This window comes from Hippocampus guttulatus, chromosome 9 (genome assembly GCF_054856545.1).
Source record: "Hippocampus guttulatus isolate MCC_2025c chromosome 9, RoL_Hgut_1.0, whole genome shotgun sequence".
NCBI classification, from domain to species: Eukaryota; Metazoa; Chordata; class Actinopteri; order Syngnathiformes; family Syngnathidae; genus Hippocampus; species Hippocampus guttulatus.
The window spans coordinates 3,876,786-3,900,372 of record NC_141269.1 but is presented as its reverse complement, the minus strand read 5'-3'; the positions used below and the strand labels follow the sequence as shown (position 1 = coordinate 3,900,372).

At 43.4% G+C, this 23,587-nt stretch overlaps 2 protein-coding genes across 8 annotated transcripts in view; both read right to left on the bottom strand.

Annotated features, from left to right (window-relative positions):
* Nucleotides 1–9,073, bottom strand: part of gab1 (GRB2-associated binding protein 1) — a 47,719-nt gene extending 38,646 nt beyond the window's left edge. For 2 of the 7 annotated variants that reach the window (XM_086119915.1, XM_086119921.1), the window contains exons 1-2: nucleotides 8,624–9,050; nucleotides 8,331–8,490 (exon numbers count right to left, since the gene is read on the bottom strand). In XM_086119915.1, the coding sequence (XP_085976041.1) occupies nucleotides 8,331–8,402 (72 nt within the window). In that variant the 5' untranslated portion in view covers nucleotides 8,403–8,490; nucleotides 8,624–9,050. Of the gene's footprint in view, nucleotides 1–8,330; nucleotides 8,491–8,623 lie in introns of all 7 variants that reach the window. The other 5 variants (XR_015101818.1, XR_015101817.1, XR_015101819.1 and 2 more) reach the window with 5 other exon arrangements.
* A 2,328-nt stretch (nucleotides 9,074–11,401) lies between these two features.
* usp38 (ubiquitin specific peptidase 38) lies at nucleotides 11,402–23,579 on the bottom strand. The gene is made up of 13 exons (XM_086120489.1): nucleotides 23,442–23,579; nucleotides 22,360–22,545; nucleotides 21,467–21,971; nucleotides 20,757–20,892; nucleotides 20,554–20,683; nucleotides 19,145–19,246; nucleotides 18,901–19,059; nucleotides 18,391–18,584; nucleotides 17,745–17,838; nucleotides 17,559–17,665; nucleotides 16,620–16,926; nucleotides 14,622–15,527; nucleotides 11,402–14,042 (listed from the first exon to the last, which is right to left on the bottom strand). The coding sequence occupies exons 2-13, from the start codon at nucleotides 22,534–22,536 to the stop codon at nucleotides 13,872–13,874; spliced, it is 2,988 nt and encodes a 995-aa protein (XP_085976615.1). The 5' UTR covers nucleotides 22,537–22,545; nucleotides 23,442–23,579; the 3' UTR covers nucleotides 11,402–13,871.
* Between the last annotated feature and the right edge of the window lie 8 nt (nucleotides 23,580–23,587).

Here is a 23,587-nt window from a genome sequence, read left to right as displayed (position 1 = left end):
ATTAACTGATCGTTAATTTTCCTCATTGCCCATCCAGGAAATGCTCAACCCTCGCGTTGACTATTCTGCTAATTGCCCTCGATCGAGGGAAATTCATTTTCGCGCGCCCATCCCAGATGGACAAGCAGTAAAGCAGCATAAAGAGTGTAAGACCCCCCCCCCCCCCCCCCCCCCCGACCCGCCATCTGGTAACCATCAGCATCTCACACAGGAAGAGGCGGCCAAGCCTCGCTGGGGCGCCAGGGAGCGGCTCCTCTATTCCCCCCGCCCCGCTGCAGAAACAACAATCACACGTTTGCGTTGCGGGGCAAGTCCATCCTTACGCCGTCTATAAAGCCTGTCATATGTGCGTGCGCCTTTTGTCCATGTCGCCGTTCTATGCAATGGTAGTACCAAGAGGGAGTATCAGAGACACATTCAAGGGCATTACGCGAGGCCTGGCAATTGATGCTGCTCGACAAGTATTTCATGTCGCAGCAGACGCGACCACTGAAGAAGTCGACCCTGCTATTTTGCACCTACGGAGGCAGTATCAAGAGCTAGTTAGCATCAAGTCCGTGATGCCACGACAGGTGTGGTACATTTAAACGCCCGAAACGGATGTATCCCGCCCTGTCACACAAAATGTTGACGTGTCTTTATAAATCCCACCAAATGCCGGCACTGATGTCAAACCGGCAATTTTCAACTTTCGAGGACTGCGCCCGAGCCCGGTCAGGGGTATTCTGCGATGATTCTGTGTCAAGTTCAACAGTTGAGACTCCTTTGTCCCGCCACATTGCTGTCCAATACGTATTTTGCTGGCACTGGGGCAGAAAAGGAATTTGTACGTCTTCCGACATAGCATCAGAGACGTCACCTGTGGATACCAAGTGCCCTCTCTTGAAATATTACGGTAATTGTTCATTTATTGAGCAACAGACGCTTGTACTATAGTTAACCTATTGATATTCTGCCTTCTCCGATATTATCAGCGCAGTAACAGAGGTATGATGCAAGAGTATTATTCCATGATGCAGAGACCAGAATGTGGAATTAAACACCTGCCACTCAGTTATCCCGTCATGGCACCTGCAATGGTGACTGTCTGGGAAAATGTCTTCTTCAAACAAGAGGCCGATGTTGACCTGGCAATTTTCAGACCGTGGCTCTAGTATCAGAACCGAAACACAGGCATGTCGGGGGATTATGCCGAGATGCCGGGACACGGGTGTGAAGTTTAACGCTCGGGATTCCCTTTCTCGCCACCTTATGGTAATTGATGCTGTCCCGCAAATGTTTCGTAAGATGGTGTCAGAGCCTTAAAAGAGGCACGTTAGGATATTATTCCATCATGCCAGGTCAGGGATTAAGACTCACTTCACCTGCCGTGCAATGTCTAACCAGTGTTTTATAAATCAAACCAGACGTGGACGGTGATGTCATCGAAAAATCTCATGACAGGACGCCGTGTCCCTTGTGGGAAATTGTCAGGACAATATCCTGCTTTTTCTGGGTTCCGTATAAAAAAAGGCACAGGCTGTTATGGCTGTGATGCAGCAATTGTGCAGGATCTGGGAGTAAAAGAGGCTACAGAGGATCCGAGCACAGAACAGGCTCACATTCCTTGCAGTCGCCGCCTGCCAAGAGGCGCTGGGAACGGGGGATGAGGGAGAAAAAAAAAAAAAAAGCAAGCGAAGAGAACAGAGAGCTGCTCTCTGCGGAGGCCGGCTAATGGTGTTGCTTTAGAGGCCGTGTCGTATTTTTTCTCATCCCTTTCTCTCTCCATCCTCCCCGTCAGGGATGGCAGAGATATTCATAGCCATTGTGGCGCAGCACATGTATTGAGCTGAAGGAGTTTCCCCTTGCTTTTTACAAGCGCTTGGGGAATGCATATCATCAAATAAATGGTCCGACTTTGCTGAATCTATTTTTTTCTCCACGGTGGACAAATTAGACAGGTTATTAATTATTTCGTTTTAAAAGGAGAATAAGAAATCAGTGCAGACGTGTCCCTTTTTTTTTTTTTTTTGTGCGCGGGGAAGCGTTCTGGCCTGGTTGCTGAGCTCCACCAGAAAAAATATCCCTTTTGATCTGGAAAACTCTGTAACCGTCAGCTTTACGGGTAATACTCATACTTTGCAGTCTTGAAAATGGTAATCGACCGATTTCCGTCTTCGGAGATAGTATCAGATCTGGAACAATGTAGTCAAAGTGTATTATTTCCATGATGCCACAAATGGGCCGTGAAACTTAACAACACGCCCTGTTACGGCAATTGTCATTGTCCAAAAAGTATTTAATAAATCACAGCAGACGATGCATGGAGTCAACGTGGAGCCAATTTTCCACTGGCGACGGTAGTATCACAGCCACGCATGCAGACTCTTGTCATCACTTGTTGGGGACATGGATGTGAAGTTGACACTCACTTCCGCCACTTTATGCAGTTTTCACTGTCAGACTCGTATTTTAAATCTCACATCAGGCACAGGAACCAATGACGACCTGGCAATTTTCTGCCTTTGGGCATAGGAGCAGAGCCGCACCGGAGGTGTGGTCGGGTAGTATTCCGTGATCTGGACAGTTCTGCAAAAATTCAGTTTTCCAGATACCACGCACGCGCCGCAGTCTGGGTTTTTCTTGATAATGACATCTGACTTACACATAGGGGTCTCAGCCATTTTCAAACTTTTTCCCCATGTCAATGGTTTGTACAAAAGGCCCTGCCATATAAAACAAGGACAATGTCAAACCAGCTTCGGATGTAGTGTCACGGCCGTAATTCAGGTGGCTCGATGGGCCCACCAATACGCCCCTCAGAGGCCAAAACATCTCTCGGTACAAACAATGGATACCTTGTTAATTCAATGGGTAGATTTCGCATGAATTGAGCCACTGGAAGGAACTCAAGGACATCTTATCGTGCTGCCCACCCAAGTTGAACATTCCTGTTTGTACCATCAGTTAAAAAGGCCTCAGTTTCATTCAGCTCAAGTCGGCCCTTTTTTTCTGTGCGCGCTAAACACACGCGTTCGAGGTGAATCAAGCATACAACAAAATGAAACTTTTCAACATGATAACTTTGAGTTTGTCTATACTCTATCAAAAGTCCATCCGGATTCTGAAGTCGTACTAGAGCCATAAATGAAGCGGGACAGCAACTGTGTGGAAGGCTTTCCACAATGGAGACTCACTCAATTGTTTTTTTCCCCCGAAAGAGGTCGCGCAAGAAGCAAGAAAATTATTCAGCGAAATGAGGAATGTGACGCAACATGAGCACCCGGACTGTTCTTTCGCCAATACAGTTATGGCAATCGTCGACAAGTCCAGCTGGCAATGTGATGGAGCCTGCAAATTTTCTCATGGCCATTTTTACATGTCGAACCAGACACCGGACACTGTCGTTATCCAAATATCCAGTGGCGGGTTGCTGTGTCACAGTGTGAAATTTTGATCGTAGTATCCCGCCTTTGCTGGGTTCTCTATAAAACAACATGCTGTTTTTCCATTCATCATGAGCAAATGTCACAAATTATGTGATTGCGGGATGCTGTGTCTCTGTGTGAAAGTCTTCCAGCTTTTCCCCACCTTCCATGAGATCCGGGTCGACAGCACAGCCAAATAAATGCCTGATTCCTCTGCTACGTGCTCCGCTTGACATATTGCTGAAAAGGTGGATCCGTGTAACTGATACGTCGATGTAGATCACCAGGGGTGCTACTCCCAAAAGTGGGTGGCTTAGGATAACAATTGTAGCAGCACCGCTATGAATAATTCATGGCTATTTGTTTGTAATGGACATTCAATTATTAATGGCCGGGAACAGCCATTTCACAGACGTCAAATGGAGGCGTTGCGGCGGCGATGCCTGTCCGCCAGCTTGTCATCTTTGCTAGGTTAAGAGAGAGGCCAACGCCATGAAGCTGCATCCTGTTTGGCCACCTTGTTTGTCTCATGGAGCATTCGGAGAGGGGGATCTGAGGAGTGGGGGTGGGGGGTACAACAGAAAGTGCTTGTTTGTTCTGAGTTCCACTTGCTAAGCAGATTTAATGAATCCGCCGCTTAATCTAGAGCCTTTTGTTTTCTTTGCTCCACACTTGCTACGTCGCCATTTCGGGGCGGACAATTGTTTCCCAACGTGACAAACTGTACCATATGTCAGGCGTAGGTCTCGGTGAAGAGGCGGGTTTGATCGTTGCCTGCTTTCAACTATAGCCTGGAGCGTCAAACAAATACACCTGGCCAAACGGTGCACTCTAAAGTGGAAACATGCCAACATACAAGAAGGATTGTAATGACCTGTGCAGCTTTGGCCAGACAAAACAAGGCAAATCGGGTAAAATTATTACCGTAGAAAAGGGATGAAGTAGATGGTGGAAAGATTGGTCATTCTACATTCGCCAAGTGTTTTCATTAGTCATCGAGTGCCATTCGGAGACAATGTTAAAATAAAATAATCACACAGGGGCCATTGATTGTGAAATGATATGATTTTATGGAACCTCTGTTAAATGAGAGTCATTCCTGGTGTGGTTTTTTGACATTTTTTGCGATAAAACACAACGGTGACACGTGGTTGTCATTGGACTGTGATGGTTAAAAAAAACAAAACAAAAAACAAAAAAACCCACGATTACATTATGCTCCTAAAACTGTACTGCAGAGAGATAATAGGGAAAGTCAAAAGCATGTAATTTTACAAATCTGTAGGATCCGCATCAACGTTACTAGCACAAAATGGTGGGTGTAAAGTTGACCCAACAATTTTCCACTTTCGGGGATGGAAGCAGTTTTTACATTCCATACATTCCCAAGAAAACGGCACATCAAATGCGTAACAGAAGAGCCATGATTTATTTGCCTGTCTCTTTCAGACAAAAACTGACCTGCAACTTCACACAGGCGCTGTTGCCTTGCCTCATTATAAGAAAGTATATATGCAGAGCGACGTCAGAAGAATGCTAAACGGGTGGCGTTAATCCTTTTATGCTTTCTGAATGAAGGCCTTCCATGACTTGTATGAAGAGAAAGTCCTTTTGAAATAAATGCCACCCCCCCAAAAAATAAATAAATAAAAAATAAAGCCAAAGAAAAAGCTAATCATGCAGACTTAATCCTTTAACACTCAAACAGTAGTCTCAAGTCACATCTTGAATGATCACCGTCTTTCTTTCTGAAATAAATGCTGCAACATGTGGAGTTAATCCTTTGATGCACACTGTCCAGATTTCTCATTGTCTCTCGTTTTACAAGCGTTTACATTTTTCGGAAATAATGTGCCTGTCCGTTTCAGGCGAATCAACAAAAAATTGACATTGATGCATTGCGTCATACAGCTCGTTCCATTATCATAAGTAAATGTATGACTACTTCGGAAGAAGGTGCTCGTTCTTTGGAACGAAACCAAAAGCAAATGGACACAGTGAATACTTGAATGGTCACATGACATAATATATTAGAATGGTCATTTTTGGGTCCATATTGTAAATGCCCCCCCCCCAAAAAAAAGCCAAATGTGCGATATAGACAGCCTGTTATCTTCAACATTTGGCTGAAGACTACTTTGTTCATAGAAACTTTCTTTTTCCAAACCCTTGTGTGTAGTACGTGGCTACTATCAGACACACTTTGACTTTGCTCACTGATTGTCGGAGCTCAAAGGTGAGACTACTTTAAGAATCCAGAGGCTTTTTTATTGTCATTCCAGCCCTTGAGCGAAACAGTAAATGGGTAAAATAGTGCCGGCCATACATGGTGCAATCTGAGCAAATGGCGAAAATTGACAGGAACACAGACACGAGAAAACTTTGATGTGTGTCAGCTTTAATCCAAGTATTAAGGGCTCATCTTAAAGCTTTATTTATCATCAACACCACTAGAAATTAGAATTGTTTTCAGGTGTTTGCATGCCCTGCGTTATGTTAACATATTGAGGTAATGCTACTTTTATTTATTTTTTGACAAATAATGTATGGTGCGCTAGTGAATGTAATATTATATTGGAAATCTTGACTACATATCCTTCCTCTACCAAGGTGTGGTACCTGAAAGATTTCCCAAAGACTAATGGACTGACTTTTTAATACTTTTGTACACACTGAATCCAGTAATGGTTCCTTGTGCATTAGAATAGATTTGTGAAAAAAATATATATGAAATTGACTATATTTGGTCATAAGTGGTTTCAGCCCGACAGCGACGACGACATAACATTTCCAAGGCTACCAAATGCCCAATGGACATCAAATCTTGGCTCGTGGCCCCCGCGTAAACAATAAATCCTGACCGAATTGCAAACTCCTAAGAGAGTAATCAGCACCCCCAAATGGAAGAAATTGTATAAATGCCACAACACTGTCAACTTGCATTGAGTCCACTATTTGTTGCAAGCCCTTTCCCCAACACTTGACAATCAGTTGGACTTCGCAAAAGCCATTTGATCCAACATTTGGAGAGCTGTGGTCACAAATGGCGAGCGAGGTGCCATCTTTAGTCATGGCTGAGAAGCAACATGAAAATAAAATGGGGACAATTCCCTGCCGCTGTCTAGAAATATCATTCTCTTTGCACCCTTGTAGTGGTTCAATACTCCCAAACAAATTTTTGCCTTGAGATAAAATGACCCAGCTTAAGATACGAACAGTCATTCGGCCGACTTTGTGCTTTGACTTGCGAGCGCTGTATGGTGGTGGTGGACTAGGTTCAACTCACTTCAAAAGCAGCAGCAGGTTGACAAATATTGAACAATTCAGCAAACTATTTGAATGCCATTCCCAGTTGAAAGTGACTGTCCAACTAAAACAAAGAGAATTCCACAATTTGCATTTAAAACCGGACTTAGGAAAGTCTGCTTAGCTGAAAGCCAACAAACAAACAATACAAAACCACATTGACATGTTAGCTGTTAGAATCAATAGCCGCGTCTTTAGTAGCGACTGACACATGAACACACATGGTGGAGCAACACCACTTTTCTGGAGACTTCACCATCCATGTCAAAGAGAGCAAGCCATTTTATGCTCGCTGGATTGGCCACATTTGCAACTTTAGTCAGTGTGTATATATAACGTGTGGACTGACAAAAAGAATTATGAAAAAAATATGAGATTTACCAAATTTCGACATAGGGGGTTTTGGCCTGACACCGGCAATATATTCTTAATCCTCTCCAAAGAATAACTGATAATACTACTCATCTCTTTTGTTTGTCTGGATGACTGTATTAAACTGCTTCTTCGCAATACCCATTTTGCAGTTGTTTGATGGTAAATGAACCTGTCCACAATCTCCAGCAAGGGAGGGTTGTGGATGCACAGCCTCCAAACTGTAATCCATACTCTTATCTATCCAAGGCAATCAATAAGTCCTCATGTGTTGGAGCTACCACACACACACACACACACACACACACACACACACACACACACACACACACACACACACACCAATATTAAATATCTCCAACAAAAGGTCGTCCCAGCTTCCAGAGCTGAGGACAACACCATACCATGACATTTGTTTACAGTATCATGCTGCTAGGTTCATATATTTTGCACAGTACATGGCTAAGGCAATGTAGCATTAGCCTACCAACAAAGCAGACACACACTGTCCTGGCTACTCAGCACAACGTGGCTCAAGCAACCAAGCAGTAGCAAAGTGGTACAGGCTTCACTGTCCTGACGGCTTCGTACAGTATGGCTCAAGTGATATGGAGGTAGCCTAGCAATGAAGGAGTAAAGCAATTAATTGAACAACTTTGCAGTACGTTCGAAAGACACAGCCGCATCAAAAATGTTTACTTCACATTGGCTGTTCCACGCTTCAGTATAAAACGACAACATCCAAGATTGACAATACAAGAACAGAATGCACAGTGCACAGCTGTGCTTAAGCATGGACGCCGCGAGACTTGCATTCAAGGCACATGCAGCAATCACTGTATTTCACTACATTGCTTCTTTGTACTGTTGAACGTCAATCGGGGAAAAAGCAAGTCGGCCACTTCTTGCTCTAGGGCGCATTCTAGTTTAATTTTATTAAACACACTGATTTCTACACATAAACAGGTAAATGAACTATTTTTAGGGTGATCCAGGTAAAAGTCACCAGGTAAACAACAACGTGCTCCCTTCAAGTACCAGTTTTTGTCCGTAACTTTCAATTCAAACGAAACTCAGGCAAATCAAAGACAAGGAAATCAACGCCATGACGTGTTGTTTAAGCACGCCAGATAACCGTTGACACTTTGCAACATCCGCTGACCGTTTGACGCGCCTCGCCGTGTCGCAACGTAAAAACAACAACAACAACGAGATCAATTTTTCTTTCTTGAAAGGTGCACTTACGTAACGTCGCAACTTTTTTTCCGGAGGTGACTTTCGCAGCCACCCTGAACACACCACGTCTCCCCCGCTCATTGCTGCTGCTGGCTGGCTTTTCTCCCCGTCTGGGAGTTCGGCAAGAGAATTGAGCTCTCCGGAGCCCTCTGGGAGTGTCCTTTTGTGCCTGGGAAGAAGAAAAAAAACAATCAAAGGAGCACTCAATAGAAGATAATAAAGTTCATTTGTATGGGGCGCGTTTCAAGTGAAAAGTGCAATTTTGTGTTTTTGTTGTGTGTTCTTGTAATGGGGCAGTTTACCAGTGGGTCTTTCGAAAGTCGCCTGTTGGGAGTCGAAATGTCGAATAAACGCTGAAGCAGCCTCCTCGGTGACGCTTCCCACCCCCTTCAAACACACCTCCCAAAATAAAATGACAAGAATAAAAAAACCGTGCTAAGTTCCGTTTAGTAGTTGAAGCCCGAAAAAGTGCTGCGATTCCCGGTTGGCGGGACGCGACGCGAAGGTCCCACCGCGCCGCACCGGTTCATAGTTTTCGGGGGTGGTGGTGGGACTGTAGTGACGGTGAAGGAGGAATGGGGGCCGCCGCAACCACGAGGTACAACAAGAAGCCCCAATTCGAGTGTCTCCGCCAGCCGAGCTTTTCCTACCAGTGAGTTTACCCCTACCGTGGTTCCTTTATTGTGATTGACAGGGTGGCTCCGTCTCTTCCCTGAACTCGCCCGCCTCCTTCTCTGGAACATGGCGGCGTCAAGCTTCCGCTGACACCTGCGAGCACAAATTGGGAGAACTGGTCAATTACTTGTTTCAAAGGTTAATATGTCAAATTTTATTCATAATATACTGTCTCTGATTTTTATTGAGAGTAATCTACGTATATATATATTTTTTAATCATCGATAACCGACGGCTGTCAGTGTGAAAGTCCTACACGTGAGATCGCCTGTTCATGGGCTAACTGGAATTTTATTGTGAAAGTCACAACCGGATGTTTTGGGCTCTCACACCAGAGATATTTGTTACCCATGTTGTGGAAGGCACAGTATAAATTAGTTCTATAGCACTTAAACCTACTTGCGTATTTCCTTCATTTGTGGCCTATTTTCTGCCTGCTTCTCTTTATACTTGTTTCCCCCCATGGCATTTCCTACCCATTTCTTTGACAGCCTCCTGTCTCCTTCCTTCAGTTCTGTTTTTTATGACTAAATATTTTCACTCATCGTTCCTTCACTTGAACCTACTTTTCCTGTCATCACATTAATTCCCACCTTCATTTATACCTGTTTGTATTCATGCATCCTTCCTACTGTTCCCTACGATCTTTCTTTTGTGTCCTCTTTTCTGCCTTTCCTTTCCCAGACTACTTTTCCCAACTTCACTTGTAATTATTTTTTATTCCCTGACCTCCTTCATTCCTCTCTGTTATGTATCATGTATCCTGACATATATCGTCCACTTAAACCTACAGTTTTGTCTTTCATCTTTCATTCCCTCCTTCGGGTACACCTGTTACATGTATTTGTCCTTTCTTCCATTGCTTAAACTCCTGTTGTTGTTGAAGTGCTCTATGAATACATTTGTGTGGAGTTGAACCAACCTTTCGGTCTTCCTTTGCCTTTGTTACCTCTTTTCCACCTTGCTTACCCCAAACCTGTTTTTCTTAGAATGATTACCTTCATTTCTTCCTTCCTTGTCTCATCCCTGACTCCCTTCTTCTCTTAACTTCCTTCCTCCTTCCTTACTCCCTCCCACAAACCCATTTTTCCATCCTTTCTTCAACCGCATAAAACTACTTTTATATCGCTCTTCATTCTCTTTTTCCTTGTTACACCTGTTTTATTAGTGCATCTGTCCTTCTGTTCAGCTAACCTGTTTTTCTGCCTTCTTCCCCCAAACCATTTTTCCTGGCATCATTTCCCACCTGACTTTCTTTCACCCTTGTTACCTTCTGACTCATGTATTTTTACATCCTTTGCTTAAATGTGTATTTCTGCCTTCTTGACCTCCTTCCTTTCACCTCAGACCTACTTTTTATTTCTTCTATTGCTTAGAACAACTTTTTTGCCTTCATTCTTCCCTGACATCAGAACCTTTCCAATACTAGTTGTTTTTGACGAAAATTATTTCCCATTATTCACATTGCAAAATTGCAAAGTTAATATTAAGCTACAGAGGAGTGTGTTGTGTCTCTAGACTTGGAGGTATCTGAGGAATCTTATTGGAATGCCATTGTGATGCTAAACACCTCCACCCTTGGGATGTATCGTTCGCCACCATGATTAATGACTTTTTCAGCAACAACGGCCGGCGGAGTAAAAATGAGGCCCAACTAATTACCACTGACACAAAACAACAAGTCCAATTGCGACAATAAGCGGCTGCATCTGCACCTGACTGTTCAGTAAAATATGACTACGGCGACATATCGCAAAGCGACAAAAGTGGTACAGGACTTTCTAGGCTGCTTCGTAAAATACAGCTAAAGCAATATAGCAGTAGCATAGCGACAAAAACTGTCCTGGCTAGTCAGTCATGGCTAAAGCAATGTAGCGGTAGCATTATACCAACAAAGGCGATCGCAGCTGCACAGTCTGTTACGACTAAATACTTCTACAGAGCGTAATATGACTAAAATGATGTCGCTTGGCAACATAGCCGTGGCGTCGTGGCCAAAAGCTCTCCTGGCTAGTCAGTCAATGAGGCTAAGATGACATAGTCGTAGGATAACGACAGAAATGTTACATGCTGTCCTGGCTACGAAGTCCATTAGAGGTAAAGCAATGTAGCAGTAGCATAATGACAAAACCATCTTGGCTGCTTAGTAAAGTGATAAACACTATTCCAGCTGCGCAGTACAATATGGCGGCCAAAAAAAAAAAAAAAAAGGGTACACCTGTCTATTCTGCTAGCTCAGTATTGTAGAGCAGACATGGGACCTGTAAAGGAAGTTTACACTTGTTTTTCTCCCTCCAATGACAAGGCCAGACTGCTAAATTGTAGCATTAAAACCATAAGACTCATCTGACGTGAATCCATCGTTATCCATCTTTGGAACAAGAGTGGCTTCAATAAAGATGACATTTTATCAGTCGTTTTCCATTCATCACCGAGAGTGCCATTTTAAGACAAACTGATTTATTGCATATATTTGATATTAAAGTTATCAAATGCCCAATATCTCAATACATTCTGAAAAATAAAACACACCACAGATCAACATGCATGCAAATGAGAAGTGGAACCTCCAAAGTGGAACATAGCTAATAGGTTAGGATCTGCTCCATGAAAAGCAATATGTGTATGGAATTGATATTAAATTGTATTGTTCATTTTGCACTGAGCAGTTAAGACGCCATTTTGCGTCAGCTCAGGTGCCAGTTCTTTCTCGACAATTATTATAACCTTTGCCCCCTTTGCTATCATGGGTAGCCTTCATCAACATTTAAAGCTAAATCACAAACAAACAAAAAAGTGCACTTGTTTACATTAAACTAGAAAATTGGACACATTGCTACGGCATAGTAGATTCCACTTCCTGCTCTATGGTTACCATCACTTTCACCCCTCAAAAAAAAAAAAAAAAAAAAAAAGCAAACTTTTAGAACTCCAAATAATGTTTTGTGTGATTTGCGGAAGTCTCGTGTGACTTCGGAGTTGATGATGGTTCCACTTTGGAGGGTCTGCTATCTGTATCATAATGCATTGTTCGGTGCTATATGCTGTTTGCACCAGATAATTAAAACAAATTATTTTCGTTATAATCTTAATTGAAAAAAAATCTCACCAACAAAAAATGTCAATAAATTAAAAATAGTGAGCACATTTTCAGTCCTAAGGGAGTTTTTCAGTGCTTCTTGCCAGGGGTAGGCAACCATCTCAGAGTGATACATCGATGCCTTGAGATAAGACTTTAATCCGTTCCATGGCCATGCTCATCTCAAATCGTTTTTCCCAATTGAAATTGAGTGGAAATCCCGATAATCTACTGCCCCACACCCCCCACACCATAAATGCTAATTTTTAATAAGAAAAACTTAACACCCTGTAATATTCTACTAGATAAAAACAGAGTAATAATATTTAAATAGAATGGAAAGAATTAAACAATTTGTGCATCATGACTTAATCCTGACATCAAATCAAGTGTGCAGCTCCTTGTGGTGACACAGAGAATAGCCCGGGTCTTCTACAACAACTCGTAAATTTCTCTAAGATTAGTCATTTTACATCGAGGATAAAGAATACATGCCTGTGAGTATCATTATATATCATCTGTCTAAATGTGTTGCTCCACGCGATTAGTGTTCAAATATTCATAGTTTAAAGGGTTGTAAAACTGTGACTATTTATGCTAATAGTTAGCGTGGGACTATTAGCATTAAGCTAATGGGCTATTCTTAAGGTAACATCATTTGGTTGTTTTAACAACACATATAGTTTAGTGGGTGGCCCGGTGCTCCAGTGGTTGGCGCGTCGACCTCACGGTGCAGAGGTACCGGGTGCGTATGTTTTCTCCAGGTACTCTGGTTTCCTCTCACATTCCAAAAACATGTGTGACAGGCTGATTGAACACTCTAAATTGTCCCTAGGTGTGAGTGTGAGCGTGGAGCGGCCATTCAGCGACACGGCATCACAAAGAGAAATCATACATCGTAGACTGATAATACATATTTGATACATAATTTATATGATCTCTGTGTGACAGAGGCTAACTTGCTAATTCGGTTGAATTTATGCACGGGAGAATCTAAATTCCTAATTTACTTATATTTCTTTATGAAAGAGGCTTCAATGATAAATCACACATTTGCAGTCATTTTGCTGGATCGTTGGATGAAAGAGGCTAATTTGCGGTACACAATCTTCACGGCTGTCAAACTCATTTTTGTTGTGGGCCACATTGTAGTTGCTGTTTCCCTTGGAGGGCCGTTATGACTGAAACCATATAAAAAAAGTCAATAACGGTTTATTCAACTATTGTTTCAGTTACTGTAATGAGGGGTTTGGTCACAAGAAAACGCTTACAATATGTCTCTAATTTATTAAATGTGAGAATTTTTGTAGAGATTTTAGCAAGCATCATGGAAGTGTTTGTTTCATTTGCTTTTGCGGGCCACATAAAATGATGTGGTGGGCCAGATCTGGCCCCCGGGCCTTTTGTTTGACACGTGTTCTACGTTAAGGAGGCGAAATTGTTTGGTTGGCTATGTGCCTGAGAGGCTAAATTCCTGATTTAACTGGAACTCTGTGTGAAATTGTTCATTTGCTATCATTTGGGTGGTTCTCTGTGTGAAAAAGGTTACATTCCTAAATCTTTTTTTTTTTTAAAGAGGATTTAGAAACACGTCATGGTAGAAGCGGCATCTGTTAATTGACTAAATCTTTTTTTTTTAAAACAGGATTTAGAAACACATCATGGTAGAAGCGGCATCTGTAAATTGACGTTGAATTCTTTTTTTCCCCCCTGAATTTACCATGGCCCTCTGAGGTCAGCAAAAAGGTTCCCCCACCCCTTTTCCGTATGTAGCATTGTGTGCTTTTTATTTAGCTTTAGAAGACCAGTCTACTAATTGTGTTAAAGCCACCTCCTCCCCCTCCTCCTCCTCCTCCAGACGGCCCGCAACTCCCTGGCGGGTTGTTGTCATCCGAGCCGTTGGGCCTGAAGGAGCAGGAAGACGACGGGGCCTGAAGAGCCTGAGTCCTAGCATTCAGCTCTTGTTCCTGTGTGGAGAGAAACAAAACCAAAACAAAAAATGTAAAAGGCGGTGACAGCGTACTCACAGCTCCCTCTAGTGGACGTTTGATCAAGGGACGGTTCAGTGGCTCATGAAATTGCTGCCTGGATTCTTGGGGGATTTGACTTGAGGCGAAGGTGAAACAAATCGTTTTATCCGGTATTGATCTTAATGATTTGTCGAGGACGTTTGTTGTATAACGCCGACGCTAGAGCGCATGTGTCAAATGTGAACAAGTGCAAAGTTCCGCAGCCCGTGTGCTCCCCTTGAGCAGCTCAATCGACGTTCGTGTAAATTTGAGAAGACGACATCATTTAACAAAGCACAGAAGCAGCACAAGATGTAAAATTGTGTGCGTGTGTTCGCCTGTGTCTTGTATACAAAACCAAAGCAAAAGAAGGATATTGCTACCCCTGTGTGAACTTTGAAAAAGGCACCGATGGAAAAATGCCCCATCCTCCCAAAAGGCTCATTTGTATAAACATGACATGATCTCTCGGTGACAGAGGCTTAACTTAATGTTCTTGTTTGAATTTCCGTGTTAAGTGATTTAAATGAGTTTCACCTGTAGATACAGCTTATTGTCCTTGATAATGGCATCCAGCAGTTCTTTCTGCAGCGGCGGTTCGGCACTCTGTCTCGTTCCGCTGGCCGCCGGCCCCTTAATAGCGTCCTGCCCCACCGCTTCCTGTTTCCTGTACATGAGCACATAGGCAGTGTCCTTGGGGAAGCGGCTGGTGATGTTCTGCACCGACTGGAAGGAGGCAAACGTCACCCTGCTGTCATTGAACAGCAGCCAGTCGCTGGGGGGCACGGCACCGCCCACCTGACCACTCGGACCCTCCCGGACTTGTTCCCCTTGATTCAAGTCTTCCTTAGAACAGGTGGCGTCCCCTTGTGCTGCGCTGTCGCAGCCGTAGGAGTAGTAATGTCCACTCTCGGACGATACGCCCGAATGCATCACGACGGAGCTGAGGGCGTAACGCACAGACTGTACTTCCTCATCTCGACGGGAGGGTTTGAGTTTCTTGGCCAGGTTCTCGCTGCTCTCCGAGGAGTCCACTGGGGGTGGCAAGGAGGCAGGTGGCGGAGGCGGCGAGGGCATCGAAGGGCGGTGCACGGGAAGGCGCAGGTGAGGCGGGATGGTGACGTTGTCCAAGATCTTGCGGCGCACGTGGCACTTGGCGTCGTATGCGAAGCGCAGTAGTGTGAGGATGAGGTACTCGGGGGCCGACATCACCTTGAGGGTCCGCTCGGCCCTCCTCAGGCTGCAACACTTGCCGCAGAAGTAGGCGTTCTCCTGGTCCAGGATCTCCGGAGCCAGGAAGTAGTCCACCAGGTCGGGCACGGAGAGAGGAGGCTCGTTGCTCTCTGGTACGGCGTGGGCGTGGCTGGTTTGGTCGTTGGTCCCCGGCATGAGAGTCTCGCTGCCACCGTTGACGGAACCCTGGCAAACTTTGGACTCGGCAGACTTGGGGAGACAGGAGACAAAATTGCTTATGTGTGGAAAAGAGGATTGAGTGATAATTCAATTGGAATTTTGTGTGAAAGAGGATCATTGCTAACTGGTTGTGATTTAGCTGAGTCGCTGGTTGAAACAGGTTAAATTGGCTAAATATATGGTTTTGGGTGAAAGTGGCTAAATTGCGGGTCATCCGAATAGGTCCCTGTGAAAAAGAAGGAAAATTACCAATTTTCTGTCGTTTAAATGGGTCTGTTTGACAAAGGCAAAATTGCGAGTTTGTTGTCATTAAGATGAGTCTCTGTGTGAAACAGCCGAAGCTGGTACTTTATGGTAATTGGCAACCAATTGGTTCTCTGTGTAAAAGATGTAAATGATCTAATTTGCTGTACAGTTACTCATCTTGGTGTCGGAAAGAGGCTCATTTATAGAAGTGTACACCAATTTAGTTTTTGAATGAAGTGCGATAAATTATTAATCTGCGTGAACGACGCTAATTGGTTTCATTTTAGGTCGGTCTTTGTGTGAAAGAGACTTATCGACTAATTTTCAGTAGTGTGGCAAAGTTGCTAATTTAAGGTAATTTAGCCGAATCTATGTAAGAAATAGGGCTTAGTGTTTATTGTTAATTTGCGGTATAAAGAGGATAATTTACTCATTTAGTCATTTGGCTGGCTCTCTGCATGAAAGATGCAAGATTGAGGATTTGTCGAAAATTGTTAATGTGCTTGTAATGTGGCTCATCTCTACCTGAAACAGCCGGAATTACACATTTGAAAATAACTCGTGATGGATGTTTGGGTGAAAGGTGCTCTATTCCTAATTTGTCTGGAGCTTTGTGAAAATGTAATTTGACTGGATCTACATGTGTGAGGCAAAATGGGCCATTTGTAGTCAAGAAGCGAAATTGTTAATTAACAGTCATTTGGCTGGGTATCTCTGTGAAAAATGTTGGAACTCTGGCTACTTTGCAGTAATTTGGCAGCATCTCTGCATGAAAAAAAGCTAAAATTGCTCACTTGGCAAGATTTTTGTCTGAAAGGAAAAGAAAAAAAATAAAATTGGCTAACTTGCCAATTTGTGTTAAAGAGGCCAACTTGCTTTGGACTCGTCGGACTTGGAGGCATCCCGCGATGGGCAGAAAGCCAGCGAAAGGTCCGTGAAGGGTTCCTCCTTCTCGGAGACGCAGTCGCAGTGCGTGCATCGGATGCCCGTCACGAGCTTTCCACCGAAAGTCCTCTCTATGAGGGTCCGTCTGTCGTCGTCGTCCACTTTTGGAGAGGACGCTTCGCCTTCTTCGAAGGATGTCACAGTGCTCGCATCTTTGCCGTTTGAGTTGACGGCGTCGGTGGGAACACTTGGCTTGGCCGATTCCAATACCTGAATAATTTTCTCCTCTTCGTGTAACCTTGGTATTTAAGAAAACAACAACAATGTCATGTAATATTTGGGAGAAGCCTGTGAGAAATACATGCAGGAACAATTCTTGTGAGCAGACTGTTTTGTCACAAAAAAATTAGGAACCGGTGAAGTGCACTCAAACTACAAGCTCAAGCTAATGCTTAACCTGAATTTATTCATTCATTCATCTTACGAACCGCTTCATCCTCACTAGGGTCGCGGGGGGGTGCTGGAGCCTATCCCAGCCATCTTCGGGCAGTAGGCGGGGGACACCCTGAATTGGTTGCCAGCCAATCGCAGGGCACACAGAGACAAACAACCATGCACGCCCACACTCACACCTAGGGACAATTTGGAGTGTTCAATCAGCCTGACAAGCATGTCTTTAGAATGTGGGAGGAAACCGGAGTACCCGGAGAAAACCCACGCAGGCCCGGGGAGAACATGCAAACTCCACACAGGGAGGCCGGAGCTGGAATTGAACCCGGTACCTCTGCACTGTGAAGTCGGCGTGCTAACCACTGGACTACCGGGCCGCCTAACCTGAATTTAAGTGATCTTAATTTGGCTCCCTTTTTCTCTCAATGGCGCTTGACGGCCTTTACGTTTCATCAATTAGCGATTATTTATCTATCGTACCTGTCGAGGAGAAAGCGGAGGTATTCCGAGCAGTCCTGCTGAGACCCCGCATTGAACCACGGTGGGCGGGACACCTCCAAGAAGTTCTTCGGAGCGTAGGCCGCCCTCTACGGGGGAGCCATAGACATTTCACCACAATTTCAGGCTGCCACTGACATTCCAGTCTTCCGCATGCAAACGGCAAACCTGAGTGTGCGCAAGGAATGCGAAGAGCATCTGCAGTTTCTTCATCAGGGTGCTGGAACCGTTCAGGCGCAGCGACAACACGTGTCGTCTGAAACTAAAGAAAGACAAGTTCAGTTTTGCTTGAAACCAATATTTAAAAGAAACATATGGCATTTTTTTTGTATTTTTATGGTTGTGGGTTCTTACATCTTAAGTATTTTTTAAGACTTTTGAAAGAGTGATTTCAGGCATTTTAATGCTAATTAAGGCCTTTCTTTTTAGATTCATGATTTCAATACCCTTTAAAAGATGTTTTTAATGATCGGTAGGACCCCTTGTTTATATTCAAATTGGTTCCTGGATTGCCTGCCCACTCACCAAATAGGAAGTCAACATTTCTGAAAGTAGGGGACAAAAGAGTGAGTCGCTATTCTTCAATAACACCACAAAAGGTTGCTAGTCTCTCCTTTTTTTTTCTTCGGTGGATAATTACAGTAAACAAATTGGCTAAGTCTGCCAACACTGAGTAGCCCTGTAGTTGTCCTGGTCACGAAAGCTGTAGTCTGCATTTAAATTATACAGAACCACTTCACCACAAAACCAAAATGTAAACATCAGTATGACAAAGTGGCTGTACGGTTTACTATAACAGCTTAAGGTTATTTACTCTGTGGCCATAAAGAGAGTCTGCAGGATGCTGTTCATGTAACAGGTGTTTCCCAGGTTGACCAGGCCCGTCTTGCCCGTCTCAGACTTCCCAGCTTGCCTCAGCGGACCGGAGGCGAAAGAGTTTGACTGGGACGTCCAGGCACTTTGATTAAGCACCAGCTTGATCTTCTCCTCACTCGGTTTCGGCAGATCCTGGAGGGATGAGATGTAAATTCAACCCACAAAGTCATGTCACGTTCAATCATATACCTAGGTCGATTCACCCCGTGGGTAGTGTTGATATTGTGCGGGTGAATGTATTTTTTAATGACATATTAAATGTTTCTAAAAAGTCGATTTAACCTTAGCATAACAGGAAGATGAATTGCACAATAAACTTTTTTTAATGACACCATAGAAAGGCACAAAGCACCAACATTTCTTTTTTTTTTTTAAATGTGGAATCAATTATTGTGATTCTCATTGAGCTGAACTCGTTATGAACAACCTCATTCCAGGGCTCGTTTACCTTTATGGCTTCCAAAATGTGGTCATAGAGATCTGGGAATCCAGAATACTGATACATCATGCAGTGTATGAGCTCGGTAAATTGCAGCAGGAAGGCTTTACTGGTGGGGAGGCCGTCGGCCTGCAAAGACTGCACCAGATGCACCGTGTGCGGAATAACCTGCAACATATGAGGAGCACGGGGTTATTGGACACAGCAGGAATGCCAATAGTCCTTTTTTTTTTCCGGGGCGACTATTCCTGACCAGATGGAAGGCCTCGGGAGAGTGCTGAAAACTGAGGAGCATGTGGGAGAGGACGGCGAGCGCCCCCTGTCGCACAATGGGATACCACAAACGATTGAACACCTGCGGGTGGGGGGGGGGGGGGGGGGACATGGGGTGTTTGTTTGTTTGTTTGTTTATTGAACATAAAACATATATACAGTAATAATTTGACAGAAAATAAGATAGATAAAAAAAGTAAAAAGAAAGAAATCAATCTTCATTCAACACAGTTATGTTCAAGGGAGTAGGAAGAAGTAAAAAACTTATCTAGTCCTACCCCGTTATGTGATTGTATCTAATAAATCATTTTTATATCAATCAGAAAAGAAAAAAGTAAGAAGAAAGAAGTCTCCATTAAGGCTCATACTTTACCCTTAACCGTGATATTTTTACAACTTTTGGTTTGTATCGGGATTATATACCTCCACACCCTGACACTCTTGTGTCAATTTTCTCTTGTATTCATAATGGATATTTATATACCTTTCTCTATTTATCAACTTAGTTCTGATTTATCATTATATTTAATGTTTTGAATTTATCATTTTAACTCTGATTGATGTAGGTTGTTTGTACTATTTTTTTGAATTTGTTTTTGAACTCAGCAAGCGATTTACTCATTTTCAGGTCCGTTTCGAGATTATTCCACAGATTAACACCTTTGATAGATACACTTCTTTGCTTGATGTTTGTTCTTGTTTTGAGTTTTTTGAATAAGTTGGTACCTCTTAAATCATAGCTGCTTTCTCGAATTTCGAAAAACTTCTGAATGTTTTGGCAGAGCAGGTTATTGTGTGCTTTGTACATTAATTGGGCGATTTTAAAGTCAACCAGGTCATAAAATGTCATCGTATTTAATTTGATAAATAGTGGATTTGTGGGTTCCGTATATTTTGATCTATTAATAATTTGAATTGCTTTTTTTGTAGGTTGAGAATAGGGAGTGTGTTTGTTTTGCAGGCATTTCCCCATATTTCCACACAGTAGGTCATATATGGTAATAATAATGAAGTGTATAATGTGTACAAAGATCTCTTATTTAGCACTTCCTTGGTTTTGTAGAGGATCCCTACGGTTTTGGCTATTTTTCTTTTTACGTTATCGATATGTGGCTTCCAACATAGTTTTGAGTCTATTACTAATCCGAGAAACTTGTGTGAAATAAATGAGTGAACAAAAAACATGGCTAAAGGGAGCGTTGCGTAGGAATCTTATGTGATGTTTAATGGGAACATGCACTTTCAATAGCCTTTGTTTTGATTTGAGTAACTTTTATATTCTGAATAATGTCAATGAGGGTGGCGCGACTGACATGTCTTACCAGCCACAATGGCATGGTCTTCATTAAATGACATTAAAACATAACATGAGCACGTTTCAGGACCAACCAGTTCAATTTTCAGCAGAGTGACATCAATGAGGATGGTGAACTTCTGAACGGCCGCCAGTCCTTTAAGCAGAGCAATGACCCAGGTGTCCACGTGCTGCGCCAGAGGCCAAGAGAGCCAGTCGATCATCCTAAGGACACAGGTCGAGTGGGTGTGGCCTCCTTCCAAAAGCACCATGTTGTGTTTGTGGTACTTCCACAGACCTGCAGAGCGCCTTGGTCATGTTTGCATCTTTTACATTTTGGTCCGTGGTGAGACTCTTAATAAGCACTGTGATCATCTGGACCGGGATGTACTGCACCAGACTGGCCAGGGCGATGGACGGCTCAAAGGACGGGTCTGCAGAAGCACAATATATTGTAACTGTGGACAATAAATTGGAATGTTCCAAAAATAAAGTCATGATGTGATGAGTAAAAAGACAACTGCACAAGGATAAGTTATATGGTCACAAGAAAAAGGACATCATGTTTGCTTCAAACAACAAAGCGTGTGACGGAAAAGTGGTTAGGACTGCACGACTGTCCGTGTTTTATGTTATGTGTTGTGTTTATTATTTTACTTTATGTTAACTGTTTTATTAAGCGCTTTGTTACAGCTGCCGCTGTTGTGAAAGCGCTATATAAATCAGCATGTATTGTATTGTATTGTATTGTTTATTGTGTTAAGAGGAAAAATAAAAAGTTATGGAAATGTCTGAATGTTACGAGAATTTTTGTAATGTTGCAAATGCAAACCATTGCATTAACAAATTGCAAAAAAAAAAAAACATTTTTCAAGCAATTTGTTTCCAAACACACTTCATCCCAATGGGGTAAATTTGTTTCAAAATTGCTAAATTAAAAATTGCTCAATCACATTTTGTCTTTGAATTGTCGATGTTGAAACAAATGTGAACAAAACAAGGTCTCACCCGTAGAAGAGATGATGGCAAAGACTTCCTGCAGGGAAGGCAGCAGCGTGGCCGGCTCGGCCTTCCAGATGTTCTGCAGCAACGTGCTGACCTTGGTGACCTGAGTCACGTACTCACCCAGCTCTTGCTCCTGGCTGGCCAAGCAGTGGAAGTAGCCAATGGTCCTCACCAACTGCTGGCAGAACAGGACGCCGCCCTTGTCCCTGGGCACGCACTGCACAAAGTCGGACAGCAGGGCGGCGAGTCGGGCGCACGCAGCCGGCCCGGGCCGCTCACACACCATCCTGAGCACCTCCACCTGGACCACGGTAAACAGATCCAGCACGGCGGGGCAGCTGATGAGCAGCCGTAGGCCGCAGTGGATGTAGTCCACCACGGCTGGGTCTTGGTGATCTAGCTGCTCATAGCCCTGCTGCAGCAGGCCCAGTACAAAGTCCTTGCTGAAGAAGGCCTCAAACTGCGAGCGGTGGTAGCGGGCGTATGCCTCCAAAACCTGGAAGCCCACCTGTGGAGGGAGAAAGATGACACACTCTGTACTGAAATACTTGTCAGGAGGGATAAGGACTGAGCTGTGCCGCAAATTCTGAAAAACTGTGAGAAACTGACACCCACCCAAAAAGGTTTGTGATTGTCTATCGATGCCACAAGATGGCGACAAAGCACTTTTTTTCTATTAGACAAGGGCTAAATTGACTAAATGAAGCCTATTTTGACATGGCCAAAGTAGCATGTAGAGGTATGTTTTCAAATGTAGTAATGTAGTGAGTGCAAGCAAAAAGTCATCAGGAGAATACATATTTGAGGAAATTACAGATACCTTAAAAATCTATTTTACATACCAAAAAAAAAATAATCTACTTAAGTACTATAACTAGCTTGCTGCCATTGCCCACCTGCTTCTGGAAGGCATCCTCGCCCAGCAAGACGAGACGAGTGGTGACAGCAAACAAGGCCTGGCACTCCTCTGCCGCCACCTCCTTTTCGGCCGCCTCCACCACCTTTTTCACAATGGCCTTCTTCACCGGAAGCGTGTGAGCAGAGCTGATCAGGCCCTCCAAAATTTTGTCCATGATGGCAGCCTGTGGGAGACAAGTGAGCGGGACGCCTCACTGGTCATGTAGCATCGGACAACTGCAGCTTAACAACAATAACTTAGGTCTCTCTGCATACAGAACAGAAACAAACTTTGAATGAGTAACCATTGAAATGAACGTGAAAAGTTGCAATGTTATTACAATAAAATGCCATTTTTAGAGCGGTAACAAAACAAACGTTGCAGCTTTGCAAGTCAAATGTCAAAATGTTAGAGGACTTAGGTCATAATGTAACGATCCAAACGTAGTAATGTTTTTTTTAATAAACATTTAGGCCGACTACGTTTTTGAATGTTGTTTATTATATAGTGATACATTTTTCGAGATGGTACTTGGTGTAAAAAAAGGTTCTGAGAACCACTGCGCGGCTTTGTATTGTACTGTGTTCTATTACAGCTTTGTTTTACCCCTTTTATTAGTTCTCGTGCGATGTTAATGGCGTTGACGCTTCAATTTGGCATGACAACCGAAAACAAACAACACTACTTAAAAGCGCCACACCGCCACAAACACAATATATAGTTCATGAAAGCGTATTTATCCCACTTGTTTTCCACCTTTTTCATCACTACTGTAGCCCATACGTCATGAGCGCCTTGTCGGTAGTCGTAATGCTTATAATAGCAAAGCCACCGCTTAAAAAACAAGTCGAAATACATCCGACAATGAACCGCCACCGGAGACACATTTGACTGCTCCGCTAGTAAGTGTTTTAAATGTAAATGAAGTTACATGTTTTCCTCACGAGCGCCGAGTCGAATAAAGCAACTTGAAGGGCCTGACGTTAGCTGTGTGACGGTAGCCAGAGACTTAGCATAAATGCTAATACGCGCTGAATGGGAAGATAGGGGAACACGTGATCTGAATAAATACGTCCATACCCAAATGGAGCATGTCAATAGTGTCTGGCTTGAAGACGGTACACTCCCTTTTGGTGTTAATTCCCGTGTCACAGGTAAATTGTGTTGAATTGTTGGTCAAATCGTTCAACCGGAATCAGCTGATTAACAACTACTACGTCATTTCT